The 26,229-nt window shown below is 44.0% G+C and overlaps 1 protein-coding gene across 1 annotated transcript; it reads left to right on the top strand.

Moving 5' to 3' along the window:
- The first annotated feature begins 2,840 nt into the window (after positions 1–2,840).
- LOC112103159 (sulfotransferase 6B1-like) lies at positions 2,841–25,057 on the top strand. Its single transcript, XM_026649619.1, has 7 exons — positions 2,841–3,051; positions 11,506–11,624; positions 19,411–19,500; positions 20,195–20,321; positions 22,480–22,574; positions 23,264–23,420; positions 23,859–25,057. The coding sequence occupies exons 1-7, from the start codon at positions 2,856–2,858 to the stop codon at positions 23,987–23,989; spliced, it is 915 nt and encodes a 304-aa protein (XP_026505404.1). The 5' UTR covers positions 2,841–2,855; the 3' UTR covers positions 23,990–25,057.
- Positions 25,058–26,229: the final 1,172 nt, after the last annotated feature.

Below are 26,229 nucleotides of genomic sequence, written 5' to 3' on the forward strand. Positions count from 1 at the left end.
TGCCTTGAGGCGGTTTTCCACCAACAACCTGTAGTTGTCTGCCTTGTTGTTTCCGAGAAAATTTATTGCCACTAACTGGAAGGCTTTCCATGCCGTCTTTTCCTTGCCACGCAGTGCATGGTCAAATGCATCATCTCGAAGAAGTTCATGAATCTGAGGACCAACAAAGACACCTTCCTTTATCTTAGCTTCACTTAACCTTGGAAATTTTCCACGGAGGTACTTGAAAGCTGCTTGTGTTTTGTCAATGGCCTTGACAAAGTTCTTCATCAGACCCAGCTTGATGTGTAAGGGTGGTAACAAAATCTTCCTTGATTCAACAAGTGGTGGATGCTGAACACTTTTCCTCCCAGGCTCCAATGACTGTCGGAGTGGCCAAACTTTCTTGATGTAGTGGGAATCTCTTGCACGACTATCCCATTTGCAGAGAAAACAGCAGTACTTTGTGTATCCAGTCTGCAGACCAAGCAAGAGAGCAACAACCTTCAAATCGCCACAAAGCTGCCACTGATGTTGGTCATAGTTTATGCACCTCAAAAGTTGTTTCATGTTGTCATAGGTTTCCTTCATATGGACTGCATGACCAACTGGAATTGATGGCAAAACATTGCCATTATGCAGTAAAACAGCTTTAAGACTCGTCTTCGATGAATCAATGAACAGTCTCCACTCATCTGGATCGTGAACGATGTTGAGGGCTGCCATCACACCATCGATGTTGTTGCAGGCTACAAGATCACCTTCCATGAAGAAGAATGGGACAAGATCCTTTTGACGGTCACGGAACATGGAAACCTAACATCACCTGCCAGGAGATTCCACTGCTGTAGTCTGGAGCCCAACAGCTCTGCCTTACTCTTGGGTAGTTCCAAATCCCTGACAAGGTCTTTCAGTTCACCTTGTGTTATGAGGTGTGGTTCAGAGGAGGAGGATGGGAGAAAATGTGGGTCCTGTGACATTGATGGTTCAGGACCAGAAGTTTCATCCTCTTCCTCTACCTCGTCTGACTCAAGTGAGAACGATTCGGGTGCATCAGGAACCGGCAGTCCTTCTCCGTGGGGTACTGGGCGTATAGCTGATGGAATGTTTGGATAATGCACAGTCCACTTTTTCTTCTTTGACACACCTTTCCCAACTGGAGGCACCATGCAGAAGTAACAATTGCTGGTATGATCCGTTGGCTCTCTCCAAATCATTGGCACTGCAAAAGGCATAGATTTCCTTTTCCTGTTCAACCACTGGCGAAGATTTGTTGCACAAGTGTTGCAGCATATGTGTGGGACCCACCTCTTGTCCTGATCTCCAATTTTTCAGCCAAAATAAAGGTGATAGGCTTTCTTAACCATAGTGGTTATACTGCGCTTTTGTGATGCAAAAGTCACTTCACCACAAACATAGCAGAAGTTATCTGCACTGTTCACACAAGTACGAGGCATCTCTGCTCACTTTGGCTAAACAGAAATGTGTCCCTTTGCAAAATCAAACACTGACAAATAAGAGAGCACGACACTGTATGATTTCTAGAGTTGATATAGGGCAATTTGTTCAGCAGAGTGATGTAAGCTTCATTATGATTGCATCATCCGTGACTTCTAGGAATAACATGATGCAATTCATATCATGTATGACGCAATACCAGCTTCAGATTGCATCATTCATTGTTTTGCCTAAAAAGCAAGTACTGTCCAAACCCAGTCATAGATTTATTCATAGATCCAGTCAAAGATGTATTTTAGTCATTTCTGGTTTCAATTGAGATCCCTTCCCTTTATAACTCACTTATCCTCCGCCATTCCCAAGTCAAGGGTCGTATATACTGACCCAATAGCATATCTTGAAAACTAGAGCCAATCAACAATTTTAAGCATCATTTTCGTTCTCAGTGACCCAGGATTAGTAAAGTTTGCCTACATTTATTTCAGAAGCATTTTGGCTGTAGAGCAGTGTTTTCCAAGACTTTTTACATGACCTTGGGGTCATGCTGAGACTGGACATAATTAACTTGATTTCTGGCCTATAACTGAGTTATGGAGTCTCTGAAGAATGTTGGTGAATGGGTCTAACTGGGTTATGTTGAGTCCCTTGTGGACAGTGGCAGGTTCTTATGTGGAAGGTTGATATTAGATATTTGGTAGCTAGCCCGAACAATGAAGGTTGTCTGGTTGGTGTTGGCCAAGTTAGGGTTTAGCTGTGTATTATTATTAGGCTTATAGGAGAAAGTTAGGACAATCTTTACTCCGAAGAGCTCCCAGTCTCTCCCTAGTAAAACCATTGTAATCCTATAAGCATGAGAAGCAGTTACCCTGCCCCACCTTTACTCCTTTCTCTCTCCTGTCGTTGTGACTCATCCAGTTTTGCTACTCCCAGTTTTCACACAACCAACTGCAAAGATTCTACAGCAGCAAATCCCAGGCTGGCCTACGTAGATAATTTTACACAAGGTGGAAAACTAGTAGCAAGGGGATCAGGTGAAAGTATTCTTATCATTCTGTGTGGAGTCCAAGGGGTTGAATCAGCATAATTTATCCCTCTTCTTCCCGCTAGTAATGTCTATAGACAGTTACTCCTCCCAGCACCACTCACTCCCAGGGGAAGCTAAAGTTCAGTGTAATCTACAACACTGGCTGAAACCAGTTGCAGTTTACAGCCAAGAGTTCACACCAGGGACTGTGTAATTCAGAACTGTTTTTTTTAGCTGCAATTTCCCTCACTGCTGGGCAAGAGCAGCAGAGTCAGACAGTGCATGTGCCTAGAAGTTTATTTAAAAGTTCCACCTCTGCCTCCGTACCCTGAAGAACGCTAGAGACACGCTGTTTAAGGAGAGAATCTGGCAAGAGGCACAGCAAACTCCAGCCATGTCTAAGAGCGGTATTATTAAGGAAATAGAGAAATATTTCGATGATATTAAAGGAAAGGAATCTGAAGAGCTACTGTTCTCCTACAAGGGGGTGCTGTACCCTATTGGATTGTGCAGTGCTGAGACCTTCCAAGCGCTGGACTCCATAGAATTTAGACAAGACGATGTGTTCCTAGCGGCTTATCCTAAATGCGGTGAGTGTAGATTTTTTTTGTGCAAAATGAAAAGTAAACATGAATGGTGTCAAATATGTGTGTGATCATTGTGAAGAGTGCAGAAAAGCACGGAAGTTTAAATGCTACTTGCAGTAAATCCTCATTTGTCACAGGGAAGCAGTGTATCAGTAAGCCGTGTGTTTTCCTCTTCCATAATTTCAGATACATGGGTTGAATCCAGCAGTGATTTAGCACCGAGACATAGATGTTGTTGGCTGTATTAAGTTAAATGGAAAGCGTCATCCAACATTATACAAAGCTTAAAAATACAGTTGTCAGGAAATGTTAGCATATGTCAGTCTCTGTGCTTATGCACGATTATACCTTCGTATATATTGTAAAGAGATGGGATCAACCCACAGAATTCAAAGCCAGACCAGAATCTGAACTGCCCCAAAGCTTTATTGTTAATAAAACACCAACCATGTGCTTAGAGCTGAACAAAGTTATCAAGAAACATTAGACCTGCGACCAGTCTAGAACAGGCAAAGACTAGACAGTTCACACACACAGGATATTTAGGGTGGGATTTTCAAAGGTGATCAGTGTTAGCTTAACTCTGCTCCCATTGAAGTCCATGGGTGTAAAGTTAGGCCAGTGCTGAGAAATTTTGAAAATCCTACTGTAAGAGATGGCAAGAACTTGAGGCGGTGATAGGGGCTTGCAAGAGTCGTGTTTGTAAAGGCCTTGTAGGACGTGTGCTTTGAAGATGGAGCTGAAGGAAGAAAGGAGTTTTCTAGATGCAGGAGAAGAAGTTTGTTCTAAGCAATCTGAAAGGGAATCTGATTGGCTAATGGGAAATCACCATTACAGTTATATAGGAAATTTAACCAGAGTACCTAAATAATAAATACATTATACTGTTGCCTAAGCAGCATTGTAGGCATATTTGAGAAAGCACTTAAATTATAACTCCCATTACGAAAGAAACTAACCGTTAAGCTTAATTTTTTCCTGACACAGCCATGGGCTGAGCAGCTGCATAAGGAAGACAGTTCACAGGAGACCCAGGGCTCAATAAATTAAAAAGAAAAGCAACTCTGAGATTTCCAGTTTATTTACAGGGTTCTTGTTCAGTCAAAATAACATACATCAGGAAAATTCCTGGCTAAGTTCCCTTAATGTGGTTTAACAGTAAACTGTGAACAAACAGGGAAAGCATCTCTTATACCTCCAGAGCTCACTGTCCTTGTTTTAGCCAGCAAAACCTTGCCTCCTCCTCTTGTGAAGATAACCCTTTTTATGGGTCTGGGCCTAACTAGACTCAAGCTATGTCTACACTATGAAATTAGGTCGAATTTATAGAAGTCGTTTTTTTAGAAATCGTTTTTATACAGTTGATTGTGTGTGTCCCCACACAAAATGCTCTAAGTGCATTAAGTCGGCGGACTGTGTCCACAATACCGAGTCTAGCGTCGACTTCCGGAGCGTTGCACTGTGGGTAGCTATCCCACAGTTCCCGCAGTCTCTGCCGCCCATTGGAATTCTGGGTTGAGATCCCTATGCATGATAGGGCAAAAACAGTGTCAAACGTGATTCTGGGTACATGTTGTCAGGCCCCCCCTCCTTCCCCTCCTCTGTGAAAGTAACGGCAGGCAATTGTTTCACGCCTTTTTTCAGCCCAGACGCCATAGCACTGGGATCATGGAGCCCGTTCAGATCACTGCAGCAATTATGAGCACTTTAAACACCACTTGCATTATCCTGGAGTATATGCAGAACCTGCCAAAGCAAAACCAGGCGAGGAGGCGACGGCAGCGCGGTGACGAGAGTGATGAGGACCTAGACATGGACATAGACTTCACACAAAGTACGGGCCCCGGCAATGTGCACATCATGGTGTTAATGGGGCAGGTTCATGCCGTGGAACGCAGATTCTGGGCCCGGGAAACAAGCACAGACTGGTGGGACCGCATAGTGTTGCAGGTGTGGGACGATTCCCAGTGGCTGCGAAACTTTCGCATGCGTAAGGCCACTTTCATGGAACTTTGTGACTTGCTTTCCCCTGCCCTGAAGCACCAGAATACCAAGATGAGAGCAGCCCTCACAGTTGAGAAGCGAGTGGCGATAGCCCTGTGGAAGCTTGCAACGCCAGACAGCTACTGGTCAGTCGGGCATCAATTTGGAGTGGGCAAATCTACTGTGGGGGCTGCTGTGATCTAAGTAGCCAACGCAATCAAAGCGCTGCTGCTATCAAGGTTAGTGACTCTGGGAAATGTGCAGGTCATAGTGGATGGCGCTGCTGCAATGGGATTCCCTAACTGTGGTGGGGCGATAGATGGAACCCATATCCTATCTTGGCACCGGAGCACCAAGCCAGCGAGTACATAAACCGAAAGGGGTACTTTTCAATGCTGCTGCAAGCCCTGGTGGATCACAAGGGACGTTTCACCAACATCAACGTGGGATGGCCGGGAAAGGTACATGACGCTCGCGTCTTCAGGAACTCTGGTCTGTTTCAAAAGCTGCAGGAAGGAACTTTCTTCCCAGACCAGAAAATAACCATTGGGGATGTTGAAATGCCTATAGTTATCCTTGGGGACCCAGCCTACCCCTTAATGACATGGCTCATGAAGCCATACACAGGCAGCCTGGACAATAGTCAGGAGCTGTTCAACTATACGCTGAGCAAGTGCAGAATGGTAGTAGACTGTGCATTTGGACGTTTAAAAGCGCGCTGGTGCAGTTTACTGACTTGGATAGACCTCAGCAAAACCAATATTCCCATTGTTATTACTGCTTGCTGTGCGCTCCACAATATCTGTGAGAGTAAAGGGGAGACGTTTATGGTGGGGTGGGAGGTAGAGGCAAATCACCTGGCCGCTGATTACACGCAGCCAAACACCAGGGCGGTTAGAAGAGTACAGGAGGGCGCGGTGCGCATCAGAGAAGCTTTGGAAACCAGTTTTATGACTGGCCAGGCTACGGTGTGAAAGTTCTGTTTGTTTCTCCTTGATGAACCCCCCCACCCCTTGGTTCACTCTACTTCCCTGTAAGCTAGCCACCCTCCCCTCCCCCCTTCGATCACCGCTTGCAGAGACAATAAAGTCATTGTTGCTTCACAGTCATGCATTCTTTATTAATTCATCACACAAATAGGGGGATAACTGCCAAGGTACCCCGGGTGGGGTGAGGGAGGAGGGAAGGACAAGGACACACTGCACTTTAAAACTTATTGAAGGCCAGCCTTCTGTTGCTTGGGCAATCCTCTGGGGTGGAGTGGCTGGGTGGCCAGAGGCCCCCCCACCGCGTTCTTGGGCGTCTGGGTAAGGAGGCTATGGAACTTGTGGAGGAGGGCTGTGGGTTATACAGGGGCTGTAGCGGCGGTCTGTGCTCCTGCTGCCTTTCCTGAAGCTCAACCATATGCTGGAGCATATCAGTTTGATGCTCCAGCAGCCAGAGCATTGACTCTTGCCTTCTGTCAGCAAGCTGACGCCACCTATCCTCTTCAGCTCGCCAACTCTCCTCGCGTTCATATTGTGCTTTCCTGCACTCTGACATTGTCTGCCTCCACGCATTCTGCTGTGCTCTGTCCGTCTGGAAGGACAGCATGAGCTCAGAGAACATTTCATCCCGAGTGCGGTTTTTTTCACCTTCTAATCTTCGCTAGCCACTGGGAAGGAGAAACATATGCAGCTGGTGGAGGAAAAAAAAGGGACATTTTAGAGAACAATGGGTAGACTCTTTCACGTTAAACCTTGCTGTTCACATTACATAGCACATGTGCTTTCTTTACAAGGTTCACATTTTGCCTCTTATATTGAGGGCCTGCTGGTTTGGTGTGAGAGATCACTCATGCAGGGCCAGGCAACAGAATTCGGCTTGCAGGCAGCCATGGTAAGCCATAGTCTTTTTGGCTTCTTTAACCTTCATAACGTGTGGGAATGGTTTCAAACAGCAGCGCCCTCATTTCCCATACCAAGCAGCCGTTGGGTTGGCCATTTAAAATGGGTTGGCAATTTAAAAGGAGGGGCTGCGGTTTGAGGGTTAGCATGCAGCACAAACCCAAATAATCCCCCCAACACACAACCAATTCTCTGGGATGATCGCTTCACCCATCCCCCCACCGCGTGGGTAACAGCGGGGAACATTTCTGTTCAGCCACAGGCAAACATCCCAGCAGGAACGGGCACCTTTGAATGTCCCCTTAATAAAATCACCCTATTTCAACCAGGTGACCATGAATGATATCACTCTCCTGAAGATAACACAGAGAGATAAGGAACGGATGTTTGAATACCAGCAAACACCGGGACCATACGCTGCCATGCTTTGTTATGCAATGATTCCAGACTACGTGCTACTGGCCTGGCGTGGTAAAATGTCCCACCATGGTGGACGGAATAAGGCCGCCCTCCCCAGAAACCTTTTGCAAAGGCTTTTGGTGTACATCCAGGAGAGCTTTATGGAGATGTCCCTGGAGGATTTCTGCTCCATCCCTAGACACGTTAACAGACTTTTCCAGTAGCTGTACTGGCTGCAAATGCCAGGGCAAATTAATCATTAAACACGCTTGCTTTTAAACCATGTCTAATATTTACAAAGGTACACTCACCAGAGGTCCCTTCTCCGCCTTCAGGGTCTTGGGTAGGTTCGGGGGCTACTGGCTCCAGGTCCAGGGTGAAAAACATATCCTGGCTGTTGGGGAAACCGGTTTCTCCGCTTCCTTGCTGTGCACTATCTTCAATCTCTTCATCATCATCTTCCTCGTCCCCAAAATCCGCTTCCGTGTTGCGTGCTTCTCCATTGATGGAGTCAAAGCACAAGGTTGGGGTAGTGGTGGCTGCACCCCCTAGCATGGCATGCAGCTCATCATAGAAGTGGCATGTTCGGGGCTCTGATCCGGAGCGATCGTTTGCCTCTCTGGTTTTCTGGTAGGCCTTCCTTAGCTCCTTAATTTTCACACGGCACTGCTTTGCATCCCTGTTATAGCCTCTGTTGTTCATGTCCTTGGAGACTTTTTCAAATGTTTTGGCATTTCATTTACTGGAATGGAGTTCAGCTAGCATGGATTCGTCTCCCCATACGGCGATGAGATCCCGTACCTCCCGTTCGGTCCATGCTGGAGCTCTTTTGCGATCCTGGGACTCCATCATGGTCACCTCTGCTGATGAGATCTGCACTCACCTGCACCTTTCCATGCTGGCCAAACAGGAAATGAGATTCAAAAGTTCGCGGCCTTTTCCTGTCTACCTGACCAGTGCATCTGAGTTGAGAGCGCTGTCCAGAGGGGTCACAATGGAGCACTCTGGGATAGCTCCCAGAGGCCAATACCGTCGAATTGCGTCCACACTACCGCAAAATCGACCCGGCAAGGCCGATTTCAGTGCTAATCCCCTCGTCGGAGGTGGAGTAAAGAAATCGAGAGCCCTTTAAGTTGGAAAAAATGGGCTTCGTTGTGTGGATGGGTCCAGGCTTAAATCGAGGTAACGCTGCTAAATTCGACCTAAAATCGTAGTGTAGACCAGGGCTTAGTTACACCTGACTGCCTTAGCTCAGCTCCTGACACTGAAGCCCCCAATAGGATTTAACCCTCATGCTCCAACTCCCCACCTGCTTTAGCAACATCTACTCCTACACGCATCACTGGGTTAAGGGTGCAGTAGCACCTCTTTTAAGGGGATACATTCAGTGCCCCATCTCATTTGTTCTCAGCCCAAGGCTGATATTTTTTTTTCAGAAGATTTGGTAACAGTTTGTTGACTCTTTGAGCCATTCACTCTTGTAAAGATTTCAGGTAATTTCTTTGCACTTGAATTACTTAAAAATAGCTTATGTTTAGAGTGATGGGCGGGACCAAAAGTAGAGTCCTCTTCCAGACACTGCAATTTTTTCAATAGAAATTAGTGATGGGAGAGATCTATTAAGTTATTAAACTAGTTAATGGTGGAAGAAGAAGTAGTGATTCTTTGATCCACCAAAACATCGAGGATTTCTCTAAACATTCCCAACTTCTTTAGTTTTCTCCTGTTTGTCCTATGCTCTTTCCCTCCATCTGTCTTCCTCCATCTCAAACTCTTTGCCCTCAACCCCATCATTTTTTTTCTCCCCAGATATCCCTTTCAGTACTACCACTACCACACTCACACCACATCTCCTCCTCCTGAGCTCTTCCCTGCTCACCCTGTCAGGATATGGAGTGGAATCCACCTCCCGACTCTTCAGCCTTGCAGAGGTCGCATGATCTTCCTCCAAAGACCTTACTCTCTTACCAATGCTCTCTTTGTTGCCTTAGATAGCTGCTCCTGGGCATAACTCCTGCTCTACTCCTCACTACCAAACCAAAAGAAAGCAGCTGAGTGGAGCAATGGAGAAAGAACGGGTGTCATTTTGAGGGACCTTGAAGCAACACCTCTTAATCACTTGCCCGCCCTTCCTCTCTGTTTTTTAGTCTCCTGTCCTTTGCTAAGGAGAATTCTGTGTAGTAGCAGGTCTAAGGCCCAGATCCACAAAAGTGCTTAAGTACCTAAACCCCAGTTTTAAGTTCCACGCCAATCCACAAAACCTGCTTCCACCTAATCCTGTAGGTGCCTAACTTACTCAGTGTCTAAAATTCCACTGTAAAAGTTTCCTAGGCACCTACGTTTCTGCCTCACTCTTGGCATCTGGATGCCTATCTCCTACTTAAGCCCCAGAGGAATCCACGACTGGAAGAAGACAGGTGTTCCCTCTACCTAGCTCACCCATAGACCCTGTCTGGTAGGTGTGCATGGAGTCTGCTTACTGTATCAGGCCCTATTCAAAATCTGGCCAGAGGATGTGGTAATGCTGTCACCACCACCCATCTTATAACTTTTAGCCCAGCACTTATGTGGGATACCCAACTTCAATTTCCTTCTGCGTTTGATGGGAAGAGAAGATTTGAACAGAGGTCTCCCCCCCTCAGGAGAGGTGCACTAACCACCAAGCTACAGGAGATTCTGATGTGTGTGGGGGGCTCCTTCAGTCTCCTCTGTTGAAGCTGTTCATAAATAATTAGCCATTAGAGCAAGGGCACTGTACCCTGGGTCTCCCAACTTCCAGGTGTGTGCTCCAACCACCAGGCTAAAGAGTCATATTCTCTCTGGTCAAATGACTAGGTGTTAGGTGCCTAAAGTCCTCTGAGGATCTGGGCCTGCTGTACAAAAGGAGGAGAAGATCTGGGCCAAAATGCCTACCAGGGCTGGTCATTACATGCACATAGCAATGTAGCTAAAGTATGGTTTCTCTGGGAATATCTAGAACAGTGGTCACCAACTGGTCAATCGCCATTGACTGGTCAATCCTTGAGGATCTCCCAGTCGATCGCAATCTCCAGTGGCAGTGCAGTGTGGCTGCCACTAAGGCTACTCCTGCCCCACACTGCTCTCAGAAGCAGCCACTACAGCCCTGCGGCCCTGGGGGGTGGAGGCAGAGGGTCTCCCTCCGTGCACGCTGCTCCTGCATGCAAGCACTGCTCCCGCAGCTGCCATTGGCCAGGAGAGCTGCGGGGATGGTGCTTGCAGAGAGTGGCAGTGCATGGAGCCATGCTCCCCCACCCCAGGGGCTGCAGGGACCCGTTGGCTCCTTCCAGGCACAGTGTGCGGGCAGGATAGGCAGGGAGCCTGCCTTAGCCTCGCTGCGCCTGCCGCCAACTGGGAGCCGCTGGAGGTAAGTGCTGCCCGGTGGGAGGTCGCACCACAACCCCCATCCCTGAGCCCCCTCCCGGAGCCAGCACCCCATACACCCTTCTGCACTCTGAACCCCTTCCTGCACCCCAAGCCCTAGCCGTGACCCCCCTCTCAGAGCCAGCACCCCATAGCTGCTCCTGCACCCCAACCCCCTGCCCCAGCCCTGACCCCCCCCTTCCAGAACCAGCACCCTGTACCCCCTCCTGCACCCCAACACTCTGCCCCAGTCCGGAGCCCCCTCCTGCACCCAAACTCCCTCCTAGAGCTTGCACCCCTCACCCCCACCCCCTGCCCCAGGCTCAGCCCAGAGCCCCCTCTCACACTGCGAAACCTTTGGCCCCATCCCACACACCCCCCCCCCGAACCCCTACCCCAGCCCGGTGAAAGGGAGTGAGGGTGGTGGAGAGTGAGCGACGGAGAGAGGGGGGGATGAAGTGAGCGGGGCAGGGCTTTGGGGAAGGGGCAGGGCCTCAGGGAAGGGGTGGGGTAGATCCTGAGTTGCCCTTAGATTCAAAACGTGATCTTGGGTGTAAAAAGGTTGGAGACCACTGATCTAGAACTTGTAGCTGCACAAAGCACACGAAATCCATTGTCCCCTGCAATGTTTCATTACAGAGACACAATTTAAGATTACACTTTTGTCTGAAATTTATGTACGTGCTACTGTTACAGGTTATATGAAGCACAAGAATAATAACTATTTTGAAAGTTGTGATGGATATTTAACTGCCTGTGGTTTGGAAATTCCTGTTTGGTTCCTCAACACACTTATTTTATGTTTCAGGAACTAATTGGACTCAACACATTTTAAATGACTTGATAAACGCACTACCAAATAATAAGGAAGTATCACTATTAGAACGTATCCATGTGCTTGAATTTGAAGCTTCAGAAAAATTTCAGGTCAGCCTGGACTAACTAGTGAAACTTACTTTTAGCATACAATATTTTGAATGTCTTTATTTTACTATAGCTCATATAAGCATAAAACAATTTTCAGATAGTTTATAAACTTCTGCATCAGAAAATTTGATTTTAATTCTATTTTAATTACCTTTTCTGTCTGAAATTATATTCTAAAGTATTGAAACACAAATGAACAAGTGTGATTTGAAAGTAAATTAACTTTTGTAAACAAAAAGGAAAAAAAGTTCATTTAACCCTAACATTTACCCCTGTAAATGTTGTTACTCATGTACTGGAATTTCAGAGTCTGTTGTTCTTGTGAGTAAATTTTGAGTGCAAAATTTTTTTAAAAAAGTTCCTTCTTTAAAAAAAAAAAAAAAAAAGTTAATGAAATAATTTTCTGGTAAACTGAGGCTAGATAAAAATGAAGTAAGAGGTTTGATTTTTTTTCCAGTTTAGCACATTGTTACACCCCCAATGGCCGCCTCCCCTTAGGGAGTTCCCCCCAGGGAAGGTAGATCAGCACTGTATATTGCTAACGCTGTTGCAAGCATCGCAAAGCATTTTGGGGAGGGCCAAAGGTGTGTGAGTGGAAGGTTTTTTGTAGGTTATAAGAGGCCGAAAGCGGGGGCGGGGGGCGGGAAGAGAAAAGAGCAAAGAACGGGTTAACTCAACGCTTCAGCTAGCAAGCTCAGTCCGAAGATAAAACTCTGGCTTCCGCCCAAGGACACTGCTCGCAGCCGAGACTTGGCTGGCAGCCGAGAAAGACGGGGGCTTGAAAATTGCCCGAGCGGCTGTGAAAAACCGACTACACAGACCTGCACCTGCAGGACAGCAAAAACAGTAGAGAGGAAAATAAAGCCCAGAGCTGCAGAGTCTAAAAACACAAACGAGACAACAAGAGGGGGAGCCAGCCGGGCGTCCCTGAAGCTGGGATGTTTTGGGAAAGGGAAAGAGACCATAGCAAGCCTGTTTGGACTGGTCCAAAGAGCACCAGGAACAGAGGGCCTTGAACAAAAACACCCCCAAAGAAGCCCAGGACTTAAAACCCTCCTGAGAGCTGGAGCAACTTGGGAGAGCACAACAGATCCTTGGATGCCCTGGGCCCAGGACAGCACTCCCGTCCACCTTTCCCCTTCTCTTCTTCTGACGTTACACCCACCCTTGGCCAGTCTGGGTAGTGCGGGTGTGAGTATGAAAGTGGGTTAGGGCCTGGGGGCATTAACACTTTCTTTCTTCCCGAGTGACTTTAATAAAGCTTTAAAATTTAAACACTTGGTGTGTTACGTCGTCTCCTCCCCAAACGATCCTGCAGCGTCAGCCTGATCACCTGACGCTCCAGGCAAATTGGTAACAAAAATCTGTCACAGTTTTGGTGGAGAATTGCGGAGGGGGGGAGCCCTGCGGAGCGCACCAACTGTTCTGCCCTTGGTATTTCATGTTTGCTCTGGCTGGCACTGTTGGTATTGCATGTTGAGGTTTTTATAATAAAGGTGGTGCCCACCCTCAGTCATAGTATGCCTGAGAACTGGAGAAAGGTTTAGCATTCCTCTCTCCCCCCTGGTTGGCAGGGGAAGGGTGCTGGTGGGTACGCCCCCGGCTGTAGAAGTCCCGGGTATGAGGAGGAGGACTTAAGAGATTCTCGCTCCAGGTGGACAATTCTCGGTTCATACACACTCAGCCGTAATATGCCTGAGTGTAGGAAAAGAGCTTAGGGTTTCTCGCTCAGCCCGAGAGGGGCACTTGAAGAGGAGAGCTTTGGGTTTCTCGCTCAGCCCAAGGGGGCACTTGGTATATGGACCCTCAGTGGGAACGGACCCAGTAATACAGAGGGAGACTTAGCATCTCTCCCTCCGGCCTGGGAAGGGTGAGCATTGTAAGCCCCGGTGCCAGTCGGTAAGAGCTACGTGAAATCTCAAGTAATTAAAAGATCTTGAGAGGTGTACTGAGGTATTGTAATAACATGTTCAGGAAACAGAAGGGTACAGCTGCGGACTCGGGAGTCCCGCAGTCGTGGGTGATGGCATCAGCGATGGGTTCATGCCTAGACATACGGGCATTTGGGAGTACGAACGCGGTAGTCCAGCTGCCCAGTCAGTTGGCATCACGGGAGGCAGGTGAACCTGATGCCCGAGCCACCGGAGAGGCAGCAAAGAGGGACGGGACCCTGCTCTTTCAAAGGGGGGGTAAAAACCTCTCCCGACTGGAGAGGGCTCTCACCAAGGTGGAATACAATCCCTGGGATTCCGTGATGGAGCTTCAAAGCAGTGTGCATTCTTGGCAGGATTTGTTAGATCTATATGCTAAGTATGAAAAGTAGAAGGGCAAAAACCTAGGGGCAGCTTGGGATTAATTTGGACTGCAGCAGCCATGTGGTATCAAATGTTGTCGGGACAAAAAGAGGAGTTGGGAAAAAGGGAAGAGCTGGTGGAAATTAAGCAATTGAAAGCGCAGATCACTAACCAGGCAGCAACCCAAGCCAATGCCCAGGACAAGTTGCAAGCCTTAAGACAGGACTTCCAGGCGGAAAAGGCGGAACGCACCCACCTGGAAGCACTGGCTAAGCAAGTACCAGTTCTTCAGGGACTTGTCAAAGATTTGACCATTTGTGCTCTGCATACACCGCAACGGCAGTGTGCTCGCCATTTAAAAAACAAAACAAAAAAAAACAGTTAAAACGTCAGCTAGCCGTGCGTTCTGTCCAGGTGGCGAGCCTCACGGGGGATGATTCGGGTGACCCTTGTGAGGCTGGCTTTGATCTCTCCCTTTGTGAGGAGCCTCAATTTTGGGCGGAACCTTGTTGCACCCCTATAGCGGCCCTCATTAAGACCGAGGAGAGGTCCAGCGGGTGAAGGGGGAAGAAGGTCGTATGTACGGCACCCCCAACTATGAGAAAAACATCCCATGGGGTAATTATAAAAAGGAAAGGGACCAGGAGGGGTGGGGGCTAGTTGAGGAGCCCACCCTCCTTGCTGACTCGGTAGTGAAACAAAGCCTGTGCCCATGGAAAGGGATGGTTCAATAAAAAAAACAAAAACAGGATCGGGCCCAGACAAGCAGGCAGGGAACAAATAAAGAAATTGGAAAACAGCCTTAAGGGCATAGTGGCAAAAGTAAAAAAAAATAAAAAATAAATGCAGACATAGGGAATTTAAATCCCTGAAACAGTACTTGGAATGGTAAAATCTGAGTTAAAGTGTCATTTTAAAAAATAAGCAAATAATTAAAAAAAAAAAAAAAAAAAAAAAAATTCTGCAGAGACTGCAGGGAATTAAGTAATTAAACATTGTAACAATATTAACAAAAAAAATTCCAATTTTTTTTTTTCCGTTTCTTTGCCGCCATTCTGAAGGAGAAATGTCCAAAAAAATGTCTGTAAATAATCCAGGCAAAAAAGATATCTAAGTAAAATCATTTAACTATGAACAAGTTAGTCAAATTTGCTAAAAGAACACTCCGGATGTGTACAATCTTTGTTTTGTAGGTTTAAAATAAATTAGTATTGTTTTAAATAATACCACTAAAATCCATTTAAATTTTCCATTTAAAATTGCAAAACCAAGAAACACTTTTGCCGGACATAGTAACTAGTATTGTTTAACTTTGGTATTTAACATTTAACCCTGAAGGTAACTCAATGCTTTACAAAATTTAAAATGTTTTTAAATAAAAACCAAAGTCATGGCTGCAGCAGGGAAGTCAAAGCCAAAAAAAATAAAAATTAAAATAAAAATTTAAATCTGTTTTTTAGTAACAAAATAGCAAACAAAAGCTATAATTAAAAATAATAATAAAAAAAAAAAACCATGCCCCCCACATCGATCCTTCAGGTGGCTCTGTGTAATCAAACTTCACTTGGCCAAAGAGAGCCATGATAGGTTGTGTTTTCCTTTTCAAATCACCGTGTGTTTTAAAAGCAAAAATTAAAAGTAATCAAAACTCTGGTAAAAGTTGATTGTGTCCCTTTTAAGAGAGTCCCTGAGCGACTAATAGCTTTGAATCCAAATGCAAGCTAGAAAGCATCTATATTACTGCAAATTACCTAACTAATAAAGGTAAAAGCCATTAAAACCTGACCTGCCTATAAAACACAAACAAAAAAATATGAGGGTAATTCCTCAGTTTTGCCTGCAATCAGCAAGGGTATTTATATATTTTAAGCAATAATCTGCCACCCCCAAAGGGGGTAAAAACATGTTCTTTTTGTCTTTCAAAAAAACCAAAAAAAGCTAATACCAGCTAAAAAGCAACCCAAAATACCATAAAACTACTGTCACAATAGAAATTGTGTTTTATGTTGTGTCTTGTGTCGTTTGTCTTGTTGCTAGCACTGTTGTGTAGTAAATGCTGCAAAAAAGAATCCTTAGACAGCAAACAACATATTGGGAGAAATTGGTTTTAAAGCAAAAATTATAAATACTGTAAACTTAAAAATAAATTAAGCTCTCTGTCCCAACCACAGGACAGCCTAATACAAAAATACATACAAATAAAAAAATCATACTGCTATTGCACATGGAATATACTAAAATGCAAATACTTGCTTTGTCCACCTTAAAATACAAAATATTTTGGGTAATATAAAAAAATACTAAGGTTTTAAGAGACTTGCTAAAGGAAAGCAAAAAATCACTGTTTAATACTTATCAATATAAACAAATGCAGTATGTTTCTAGCATAATAAGGCCAGACCTTTTAATTAAAAAAAATTGTTGTTAAAATCGTACATCAATAGGCTCTGGAAGCAAAAATATAAAAATCTAGCGCACTCCCCATATTGCACATGGAATCCTTCTGGTTACCCGGGATCTCGAGCCAGTGGGCTAGGGAGGGAGGGAAGCAATTAAACACCAGAGGTTGTACCGAGTGGACTCCTTAAAAGTGGGTGTGCTTGTCCTTGCCTATTGCTCCAAAGCCCTGTAATAAAAACATTTTACTAAAACCCTGTATATAAAATAAATTAATAATAAAATCAAAATACTATATAATAAGCAATAAATGTTAATTCCTAAAAAAAAAAGTATTAAAAAATAAAAATATTAGCAACCTGCTAATAAGCAAATATAATATAAATATTATATTTACCAATAATCACATTTACTGTTGGCCACAACCAAAAAGTCTCAGCTTTGCCCAGTTGAGGAAGGAGCTATGTAAAACCCATGAAGCCGTAGAGACCGCTTTAAATAAAAAAAAAGGCCAAGCGTAAGAGAATCGTCAGTAAAGACGTCTGGGAATGGCAAATTAAAAATAAGGTAATGTTGCAAAAGCTAGGGAAGGCGGCCCACACTCTGAATGCCAAGTGGGTGGGTCTGTACTCCATTGTGAATCGCATCTCCCCGGTAGTGAACCAGCTTCAGCTACCAGGCAAATTAAAATGGGCGCATGCCAATCAGCTCAAAACATGTTTCTCCCTAGGTTTCTGGTCATGGCGTCGTGGGCCTCAGTTGTGGACCAGCCACCTGCCTGGACCATCCGGGTTTCCAGCTGGCTATAAAATTATCCAAATAATCATAATTATATATATATATATAAAAAAAAAAAACCTCAAAAGGCTCTCCCTGACTCGAGCTGCTAATGGGGCCCGAGCCATAGTGTGGCAGGAGGCTGGAGGGGAGGAGCCTTAAAAACAGTGCATAGTCCGAATAAACACAGCAGGGCCACAGCAAAATACCTGGTGGGTGGCCCCAAGCCTCCCTTGGATCCCGTTAGGACAAACCCTGTTCCTCTTGTGGTGCCCTAAAATAAAAAGAAAATCAAAAGCCCTTTGGCAAGCAATAGCAATTACTAATCTTAAAATGTAATATGGTTGTTGTAACCTCCTAAACCAGGCAAACAACATCCATAACAAAAGCCAGGGCTGTAACAAAACAACTAATAATTTAGAAAGTTTTCATCCATGCCTCAGTTTCCCAATAGGTGCATTTGTGTTGTTCTTTTCCTTTCCCTCTTGCTTTGTTACCAGGACAAAGCAGTAATAGCAAAAGCCCAGGGACACCCCGAACAGGGGTGGTGGGACCGCTCTTGCTGCTTCAGGCCTGCACAATTTGTTGGTGTAATACAATGTATGTATGGTGGCACATATCTATGGGAATCCTCGGGTGTCCCCCTTTATTAATTTTACCAGTGTCCAAAATTGGCCCTGGTTTAAAAAAAAAAAAGTCAATTATTCATTAGCGAGGGGGACAATTGTAGCTTAGCATTCTAGGAATGTGGCATCACATGTTATCTGGGATTGGGTGGTCCATCGTGACGTGTGGAAGGTGGCTCCCTCCAATGACATGGCTAAGCGGTATGTGCTGACTACATCTTCTGTCAGCACATATGAATTGCAAAGGGCAACACTTGGCAGCTGTGGCCTATAAAGCCCCCTCAAATAGTATGTAAAAAAAAAAAAAGGCAATGCCAGGCCGCTTTTATAAGGTAGGTCAACACATCTGCTGGGAAGGGGAGTCATCGGAATATGTTACACCCAGACTTGGCCAGTCTGGTTAATACAAGTGTAAGTATAAAAGTGGGTTAGGGCCTGGGGCATTAACGCTTTCTTTCTTCCCCATAGTAACATAAAAACAGTCCCAGCACTCTCTGCTGTATTTTATTAATAAAGCTTTAAAATTTAAACACTTGGTGTGTTACGTCATCTCCTCCCCAAACAATCCTGCAGCGTCAGCCTAATCACCTGACGCTCCAGGCAAATTAGTAACAAAAATCTGTCACAACATGACTAAATTTTTGCAGGATCGGGGCATATGTAATTCTGCTAATGAATATGGCGAAATCTATCTATCTATCTATCGAGAAGTGATAATTGCAAATCATGAGTAGTGACACCAGCTGGACTCTTACCTTTCTTTATGTGGTTTTATGATTAAAGCACAAGATTGGGATTAAAGAGGTAGGAGATCTTTAATCACAACTCTGCTATTGGTGTATTATCTGGCTTCAGGCAAGATATTTAACCTCTCTTCTTCATAGGTTCATAAATTTTAAAACCAGAAGGCACCATTGTGATCATCTAGTCTGACCTGCTGTGTAACACAGGCCATAGAACTTCCCCAAAATCATTCCCAGAGCAGATCTTTTCGAAAAACATCCTATCTTGATTTTAAAACTGTCAGTGATGGAGAATCCACCATGACCCTTCATAAATTGTTCCAGTGGTTAATTACTCTCACCATTAAAAATGTACACCTTATTTTGAGTAATAAATGTCACTTCAATGACATTATGAATGATAAGAAGTAAGAAGAGAGACTACAATTTAACAATTAATTAATATATATATATATATATATATATATACACACACACACTCACACTCACTCCTCACTTAATGTCCTCCCACTTAACGTTGTTTCAAAGTTACGTCGCTGCTCAATTAGGGAACATGCTCATTTAAAGTTGTGCAATGCTCCCGTATAACGTTGTTTGGCTGCCTGCTCTGTCCACTGCTTGTAAGATTCTGTGGAAGAGCAGCGACTTTACAAGGGAGCATTGCATAAGTTCCTCTTCTCCTCCACCTCCCCCTCCCTCCCAGCGCTTCCCCGGCAAAAAAATTTCCTTGGAACCTAATCCCCCGCATTTACATTAAAGCTTATGGGAAAATTGGATTAATTTAACATCGTTTCACTTAAAGTTGCATTTTTCAGGAACATAACTACAACGTTAAGTGAGGAGTTACTGTATTAGTTTTTTAGGGTAAATGTACAGATACTATAAATTGTCAGCATCTTTAAGATAGGGATATTATGGTTCACTTTTGTCACTTTTTGTTTTGCTTTAGAAAATAAAAAATGCACCTTCTCCGCGTCTCTTTTCCACGCATCTCCATTATGATGATATTCCCAAGGCTGTCTTTGAGAATAAGGTGAAGGTAAGTGAACATTTTAATAATGGAGGGCACTATCCACTTTCCAAGCAACTCCCAGTTTTCTCTGGAAAGTTATTAGGTTTAGGGCTGCCTGGAAAACAAGAATTCTGTTTTTGCAAAAATTTCCAAGGTTTTGGAATTTGGTTTTGTTCCACAACCAAGACCTTATTTTTTGTGAAAAATCTAAGAGGAAAAAGCAAGCAAGCATCTGAACCTGAGTCGAAACAGAGACTTGAACACGGGTCTCCCACATCTCAGATAAGTGTTTAACCACTAGGCGATTGATTTATGTAATGATTTTTCTCTCTTGTGTATATATATTAATCAAAAATTCCAGCCTGGCCAAAAATTCCAACCTCTAGAGGTTGGAGCTACAATCAAAATAGATAAAATAGAATTTAATTTTTACTGATCACTGCAATTGATGTAGATTTACTGATCAATGTAATTCAAACAAAGAGGTCAAATCTTAGATCCCAGCCCTGCAAGGTGATCTGTATGGGATACCCCTTATTGCTCCTTGGAGCCCCCCTGAAGTTAGTAAGTTGTTCTCCTGTTCCCTACATTGCAGGATTGAGGCTTCATTTTCCAAATTGCAGTTCCTGTAAGAGCTGATATGTTTTTTTTAATGCAGGACCCTTGAGCTCAAAGGTTACCTTAAATACCCAGGACTCATGTGACTTTGTTGTTTTAAAAGGTACTGGTGGTATTTCGAAATCCAAAAGATGTAGCTGTATCCTATTACCACTTCTACAACAAAAATCCTGGGCTTCCAAATGTCAGCTCCTGGGATGAGTTCTTTCAGAAGTTCATGAGTGGAGAAGGTACAGTTATTAGATCTTGGCATGTATAAACACTCTAGTACAATGTTCTCAACTCTTCTTTGGTCTGTAGTCAAAAAAAGGGAATCTGTGATCATCATGTTAAAATTAATCCCAAATGGATTCAAACTAATGATCTGGGTGGGGGAGCTGGTGCTAAGGAGTTGAAGGTGCTTCTCCCTTGGCCAACCCTGGCAGAGTCCTCAGGAGTGGGAACATTGGTGTGGAGCCATTCGAATAATCAGGCTGATACATTTTACAGGGATTCTACTTCATCTCCAGCTTTACTCTCCCTCCAGAAGGCACCTCCCTCCTTGTGATTTCACATCATAACAACTAGATTCGTGAGTCTCTCCTCCTTTGTTCTCAGCTCCATTTTTCTCATTGTTTCATCTACACCTCTGAGCAGGTGTATCTGTTTTAGGCTATGTCTACACTGTGAGCTAGGGGTGTGATTTCCCCCTCTCATGTACACGTACATATTCATGCTAGCTCTCATCAAGCTAGTGTGAGTATAAATAGCAGTATAGCTGTGGTAGCACGGGTAACAGCAGCAGGGACACAGCTAAGCTGTGAAGAGTTCATACTCACCATGGGTTTGTACTTAGTGCAGCTCAGCCATGGCGCCGCTGCCACGCCTCGTGCTACCATGGCTACACTGCTAGTTAGGCTCACCCTAGCACGATGAGAAGTGGCACAAGTGTACATGAGCAGGGGAATCAGCCAGTGCAAACATAGCCCTAGAGACACTCAAAATAAAGGTTTGGAGTAAATTTTCAAAAGTACCTAAGTGACTAAGGCTCCTAACTCCCATTGTCTTTCAATCAGGCTTACGCTTCTAAGGGACAGATTTTAAAAAGTTTTTAAACGCACCTAAAGATGCAAATAGATGCCTAGTGTGGTTTTCAAGAAGTCCCTAGGTGCCTAACTTCTACTGAATTTAAACACTTTTGAAAATTGCACTAGACATATTTAGATGCCTAAATACATTTAAATATCTGATCCTAAATGTTGTTACTTTTGGAAATGGGACTTAGGCTTCTAACTCTCTTAGGTGCACCCTAGAACTTATACCCTTTATCCATTTATAGTTGCGCAGAGGTTGGAGCTCGAATCAAAATAGATAAAACCCCTTTTCTAAACTGAAGAACTCCATTTTTTATTCTATCATCTGTTGCCAAATAGTTCCAATTTCAAAGAGAGTTCACCCTGTAGGGACAGTCATGAGTGGCAAATTTCCTGTCAGGTCAGGGAGCTTCATAGCAATCAGGCTCAAACAGACCCAATGAAAACAACAGTGAGATCAACCCTGCATTTCAAGTGATGCTCTCCTGGGGAAGGAGGAGGCAAGAGAATGAAAAAATGGCTTTGTGGATTCCGTGTGTGTGTCTCAATTGCTTCCAGATCAAAGAAGCTAAGTTTACAAATAAACGATGTTTTATGTAACTGCCAGCTCCTCAAATTGTGAATCAGGCTGGGCTCTTTCCTTCTGTAGCATCACCACTAACAATAATTAAGGCTGTGAGTTTGTCACAGAGGTCATGGAAGTCACGGACTTTCCGTGACTTTTGCAGCTTAGGCAGCCCCTGCGCCTGTCACATCGGCTACTACTGGGGCAGTCTCGGGCCACAGCCCCCACCCCCCACAGCAGAAGAATTTGGATGTGGAAGGGGCAGGTGGTTGGGGCACGGGACGGGGTGAGGTGGGCTCTGAGGGTGCTTACCTGGGGGACTCCCCGGAAATGGCGACATCCCCCTTGCTCAGCTCCTAGGCAGAGGAGTGGCCAGGCAGCTCTGCGCGCTGCCTCCACCTGCAGGCACGCCCCCACCGTGGTTAGACAATACAGGTACTCTATGAATATACATTACTCTTGTTTTAGTAATTTAATTTGTTGTATACTTGCCATGTAGAGTCTTGATATATGGATTTATTCTGAAAAATATTTGCAAGGAGAAAGTGAAAAGTCAAGTCTGGAGTGAATGACTTCTAACAATCCATTTCATAAATGAAGTACGAAGAGGCAGTTGAAGGATTAAAAAATCTAATATCTCCAGGACTCTATATTGAAGTTAGCCTGTACATTTAATCTCAGGGGTAATTTAAATTTAAATATACTTTAAAGTATGTTCTTTTTAAACCTATCTCCTGTATTTCATTTCAGTCACCTGGAGTTCATATTTTGACCATGCTCTTTCCTGGAACAACCACATGGATGAAGAGAATATCATGATCATCACATATGAAGAAATGAAAGAGGTGAATTTTTGTAACAATTAGACATGGGAAAAACCTGTTTGTATACAGAATTGTTCCCTTCAGTACATTCACAAGTATCTTGTCCAGTCCAGTTTTCACTTTGTGCCAGGCAAAACCTTATTGTGAATTTCAAAGACTAGGAGAAGGCAGGCATATGAAATAGCAGTCCTTTTCTCCCACTGGCTACTAGCTCTTCTATCTGCAGCCCACCTTCATTCTCCAGCAAGAAAGCCCTGATCCTCCTTAGACATGGGCATGTGAGTAGTTCCATTTGCTTCAATGAGACTATTCACATGCTGAAAGTTAAGCATGTGCAAGTTTGCAGGATGAGGGCCTTAAATTTTTGGGGGCAGGTAATACCCATGTTTGTACAGAACAATACTAATTGATGCTGCTTGATAAATGTAATCAGTAGAAATAAATACTAAAAGAGAGAAACGCAAAAGACTGAGAGTATTCTCTTAACACATTTCCATTTGGCAAAGGGAGGCAGATACCAAAATCTTATCTAAAGTAACCACCCGTTCCTGGAACCTCTTGCTGCTGAACTTAATATACTCCTCTAATGTTCTGCTGTGTGTATGGATGAGGATAAAATCTACTACATTCATTTGACAAAAGAGAAGAGGAAAATGTCAGGCATATTTTCTTTGACTCATACATAACTCCAGCAAATTCTTGTTTTTCAGAACTTACCTGAAGGAGTGAAACAAATAGCTGAATTTTTGGGGTTCTCTCTGCCTGAGGAGAAGATTCAGTCTATTGCAGAGAATGCCACATTTGAATCAATGAGCAACAAATCCCAAGAAACACATGGCTTATTAGCTCCCATGCTTTTCAGAAAAGGTACATTTATACAGAGTGATAATAGTCATTTCAAGGCTTAGAACAGCTATCCAAAGTGGTCATGAGCTAATTAACATTTAAAAGCATATGCCTCTTGTGGCCTCTGTGATTAATGTATTTAATTCATAGCTGATGATGAATTTTCACCTTTAGAAAATGGACATCCATAAGCAGCTGATCAACCGGGCACTTGCTGTTCTGTCAAAATATTAGCTCTCTCTTTTCAAGGGTGTTTACACGTATACCTATAAAACTTACTGCAAGGCTTTTTCTTTAACCTTTAACTGGAATTACCCCATCCACATTCATACAAGATCCAAGCCTTTTGTGGGTTTGAAATTTGGCAATAAGTTCAGTCATTCCAGCTGTTTGTGTCAGCATTTCAATGTTATGTACCTGACCTGTGATGTTATAGTTTATTTCATTGTTCTTTTGCAGGTGATGTTGGTGATTGGAAGAATCTCTTCACTGAAGCTCAGAGCCGGGAAATGGATGCCAAATTTAAAGAGTGTTTAGCTGGAACTAAACTGGGAGCAAAGCTAAAATATGATAAATACTGCAAATACTAAATCTTAACTTCATTCTGATGCTACAGCATCACCTATTTCACTACCTTTCACATTTGAGAATGCATAGATTAAAACAATTTAGAGCTGCACACATGGATTTTCAAAATAAAGAAATCATGAGAACCTACTAAATAATGGGCCAAATTCTGCTATTGGGCCTATACAGATGTAACAGAAGAATTTGGCTGAACACGTAGAACACATGAATAGTATACCAAAGTTTCTGTGCCTATTTGAGATTATATTTTTTCTTGATCTGCCATTAATTCAAATTGAGCTCTGCTCCAGAGCCAAACTTTCTGAAAGCTCAGGGTGTTAAATTCCCTGGGCTTTTTCTTTGGGCTCATCTATCAGCTTCAGTAGTTGATTTGGTTCTCTACACTCTTATGTTTTCTGTGGCCTTCTATGAAATTGCTTTAGAGTTCATTGATTTGTGCTGATGGCCAATTTTCATCCTGGCAAAAGGTTAAAGAAGAGCTCCTCTAGGTTCTGTACTAGGTCTAGTATTGTTTAATATAATTATTAATGATAAAGAAAGGGGGATGAATAATGAGGTAGCAAAAGTTGCCAATTGAAGTAAGGTGTTGATGTTAGTCAAGATAAGAGAGAACTGTGAGGAACTTCAAGAGATCTCAACAAGCTAGGTGAATGGTTAAGTAGTTTTTCTCCCACCTACTAGGGAGAAAAACCTCTACTTACCCCTATCCATCTTAGCTGTTGGAACATAATCATGCGTAGTTTTTAAAAGGCAATTATATGTCTGTCAATAGAAGACTCTGGTTGTACCTGACTGACGCTTCTGCAGCTATAGGGACAGTTATGGAGTCACCTCATTCTGAAGAGGGCACTGTGCATGCTACTTGAGCTGTTAAGAGATGTGAATGAGAGAGGGCGGGGTATGAAAATTGTGCTGAGATAAATATTCATCAGATAAAAATAGTGAGTGGAAGTCCTATGTAGGAAGCACATCTAGCAGTGAAGAAAGGGGAAAAAAGCATTTCCAACCATTCTTGAGGCACTCTTTTACATGGGTGTTGGGGGTGTGGCGGCACCCGCTGGCTTGAAGTGGTTTCCATCATATACAGGGTTTAGAGTTTTGTTCAATGGCTTTCAGCAGTTCCACTATACAAATTGTTCCAGAGCCACTGCTCTCTTATCAAAGGGTCCCAGGGCAGTTACACCAGGGGTCATCAACCTTCAGCACACGGCCCATCAAGGTAATCTGCTGGCAGGCTGCAAGACATTTTGTTTACATTGACTGTCTGCAGGCATGCCCTCCCCCGCAGCTCCCAGTGGCTGTGGTTCGCCGTTCCTGGCCAATGGGAGCTATGGGAAGCAGCATCCAGCACGTCCCTGTGGCCCGCCGCTTCTCACAGCTCCCATTGGCCGGGAACGGTGAACCATGACCACTGGGAGCTGCCGGGGGGGGGGGGGGTGGGGTGGGTGGAGGGCATGCCTGCGGACTGTCAATGTAAACAAAATGTCTTGCAGCCCACCAGCGGATTACCCGGATGGGCCGTGTGCCCACTGTTGCAGACCCGAGTTACACAAATATATTAGGAATGGTTTGTCATCTCTGTGTGGTGGGTGGCAGCAGCAGTAGTGATGTTTGCCTGTGAACCACTACCCTCTGCTGGACAGAAACAGAACTACTATGTGTGACTACTGCTACCGGTAGTTTCTCAAAGTTCTTAAACCGAGTGTGTATCAGAGAACTCTAAAATGTGTGGCAATGGGACAAACTTAACAGCATTCTTTCTTTCTTCTTTTCCTGGTGAATGGAGGGCAGGAGCTGCTGTACTTATCTAAAATTGATCTAATGGTATTTTTGGGGTCTTAAAATCCATGAATTAGCTCATTATACCACTCTAATGATATCTTGTAACATGTTTAGGGCATTAATTTACAGTACCTGTAAGTCTGATTTAATGTTTCCCTGCCTCAGAATAATAAATCGATAGGAGTTTCTAGGTCTTTACCTTAATTTACACTGTATTTGCATTTTTTTTTTTTTGCTTTAACTCAACCAAATAAACTTATAGAAACTGAGGTTACTTTTGCCTGTTTGCAAAGGGCTGTACATATCTATGATGGTGTTATGCAGACAAATCTACACAGGATCATTTCAGGGGGCAAGACAAAGATGCCACATTTATTATGATAACACAATTTGATTTATGACCAATAACTAATACACACACACACACACACACACACACACACACACACACACACACACA

The sequence above is a fragment of the Terrapene carolina genome, unplaced genomic scaffold, assembly GCF_002925995.2.
Source record: "Terrapene carolina triunguis isolate 2854851 unplaced genomic scaffold, T_m_triunguis-2.0 Scaffold85, whole genome shotgun sequence".
NCBI classification, from domain to species: Eukaryota; Metazoa; Chordata; order Testudines; family Emydidae; genus Terrapene; species Terrapene triunguis.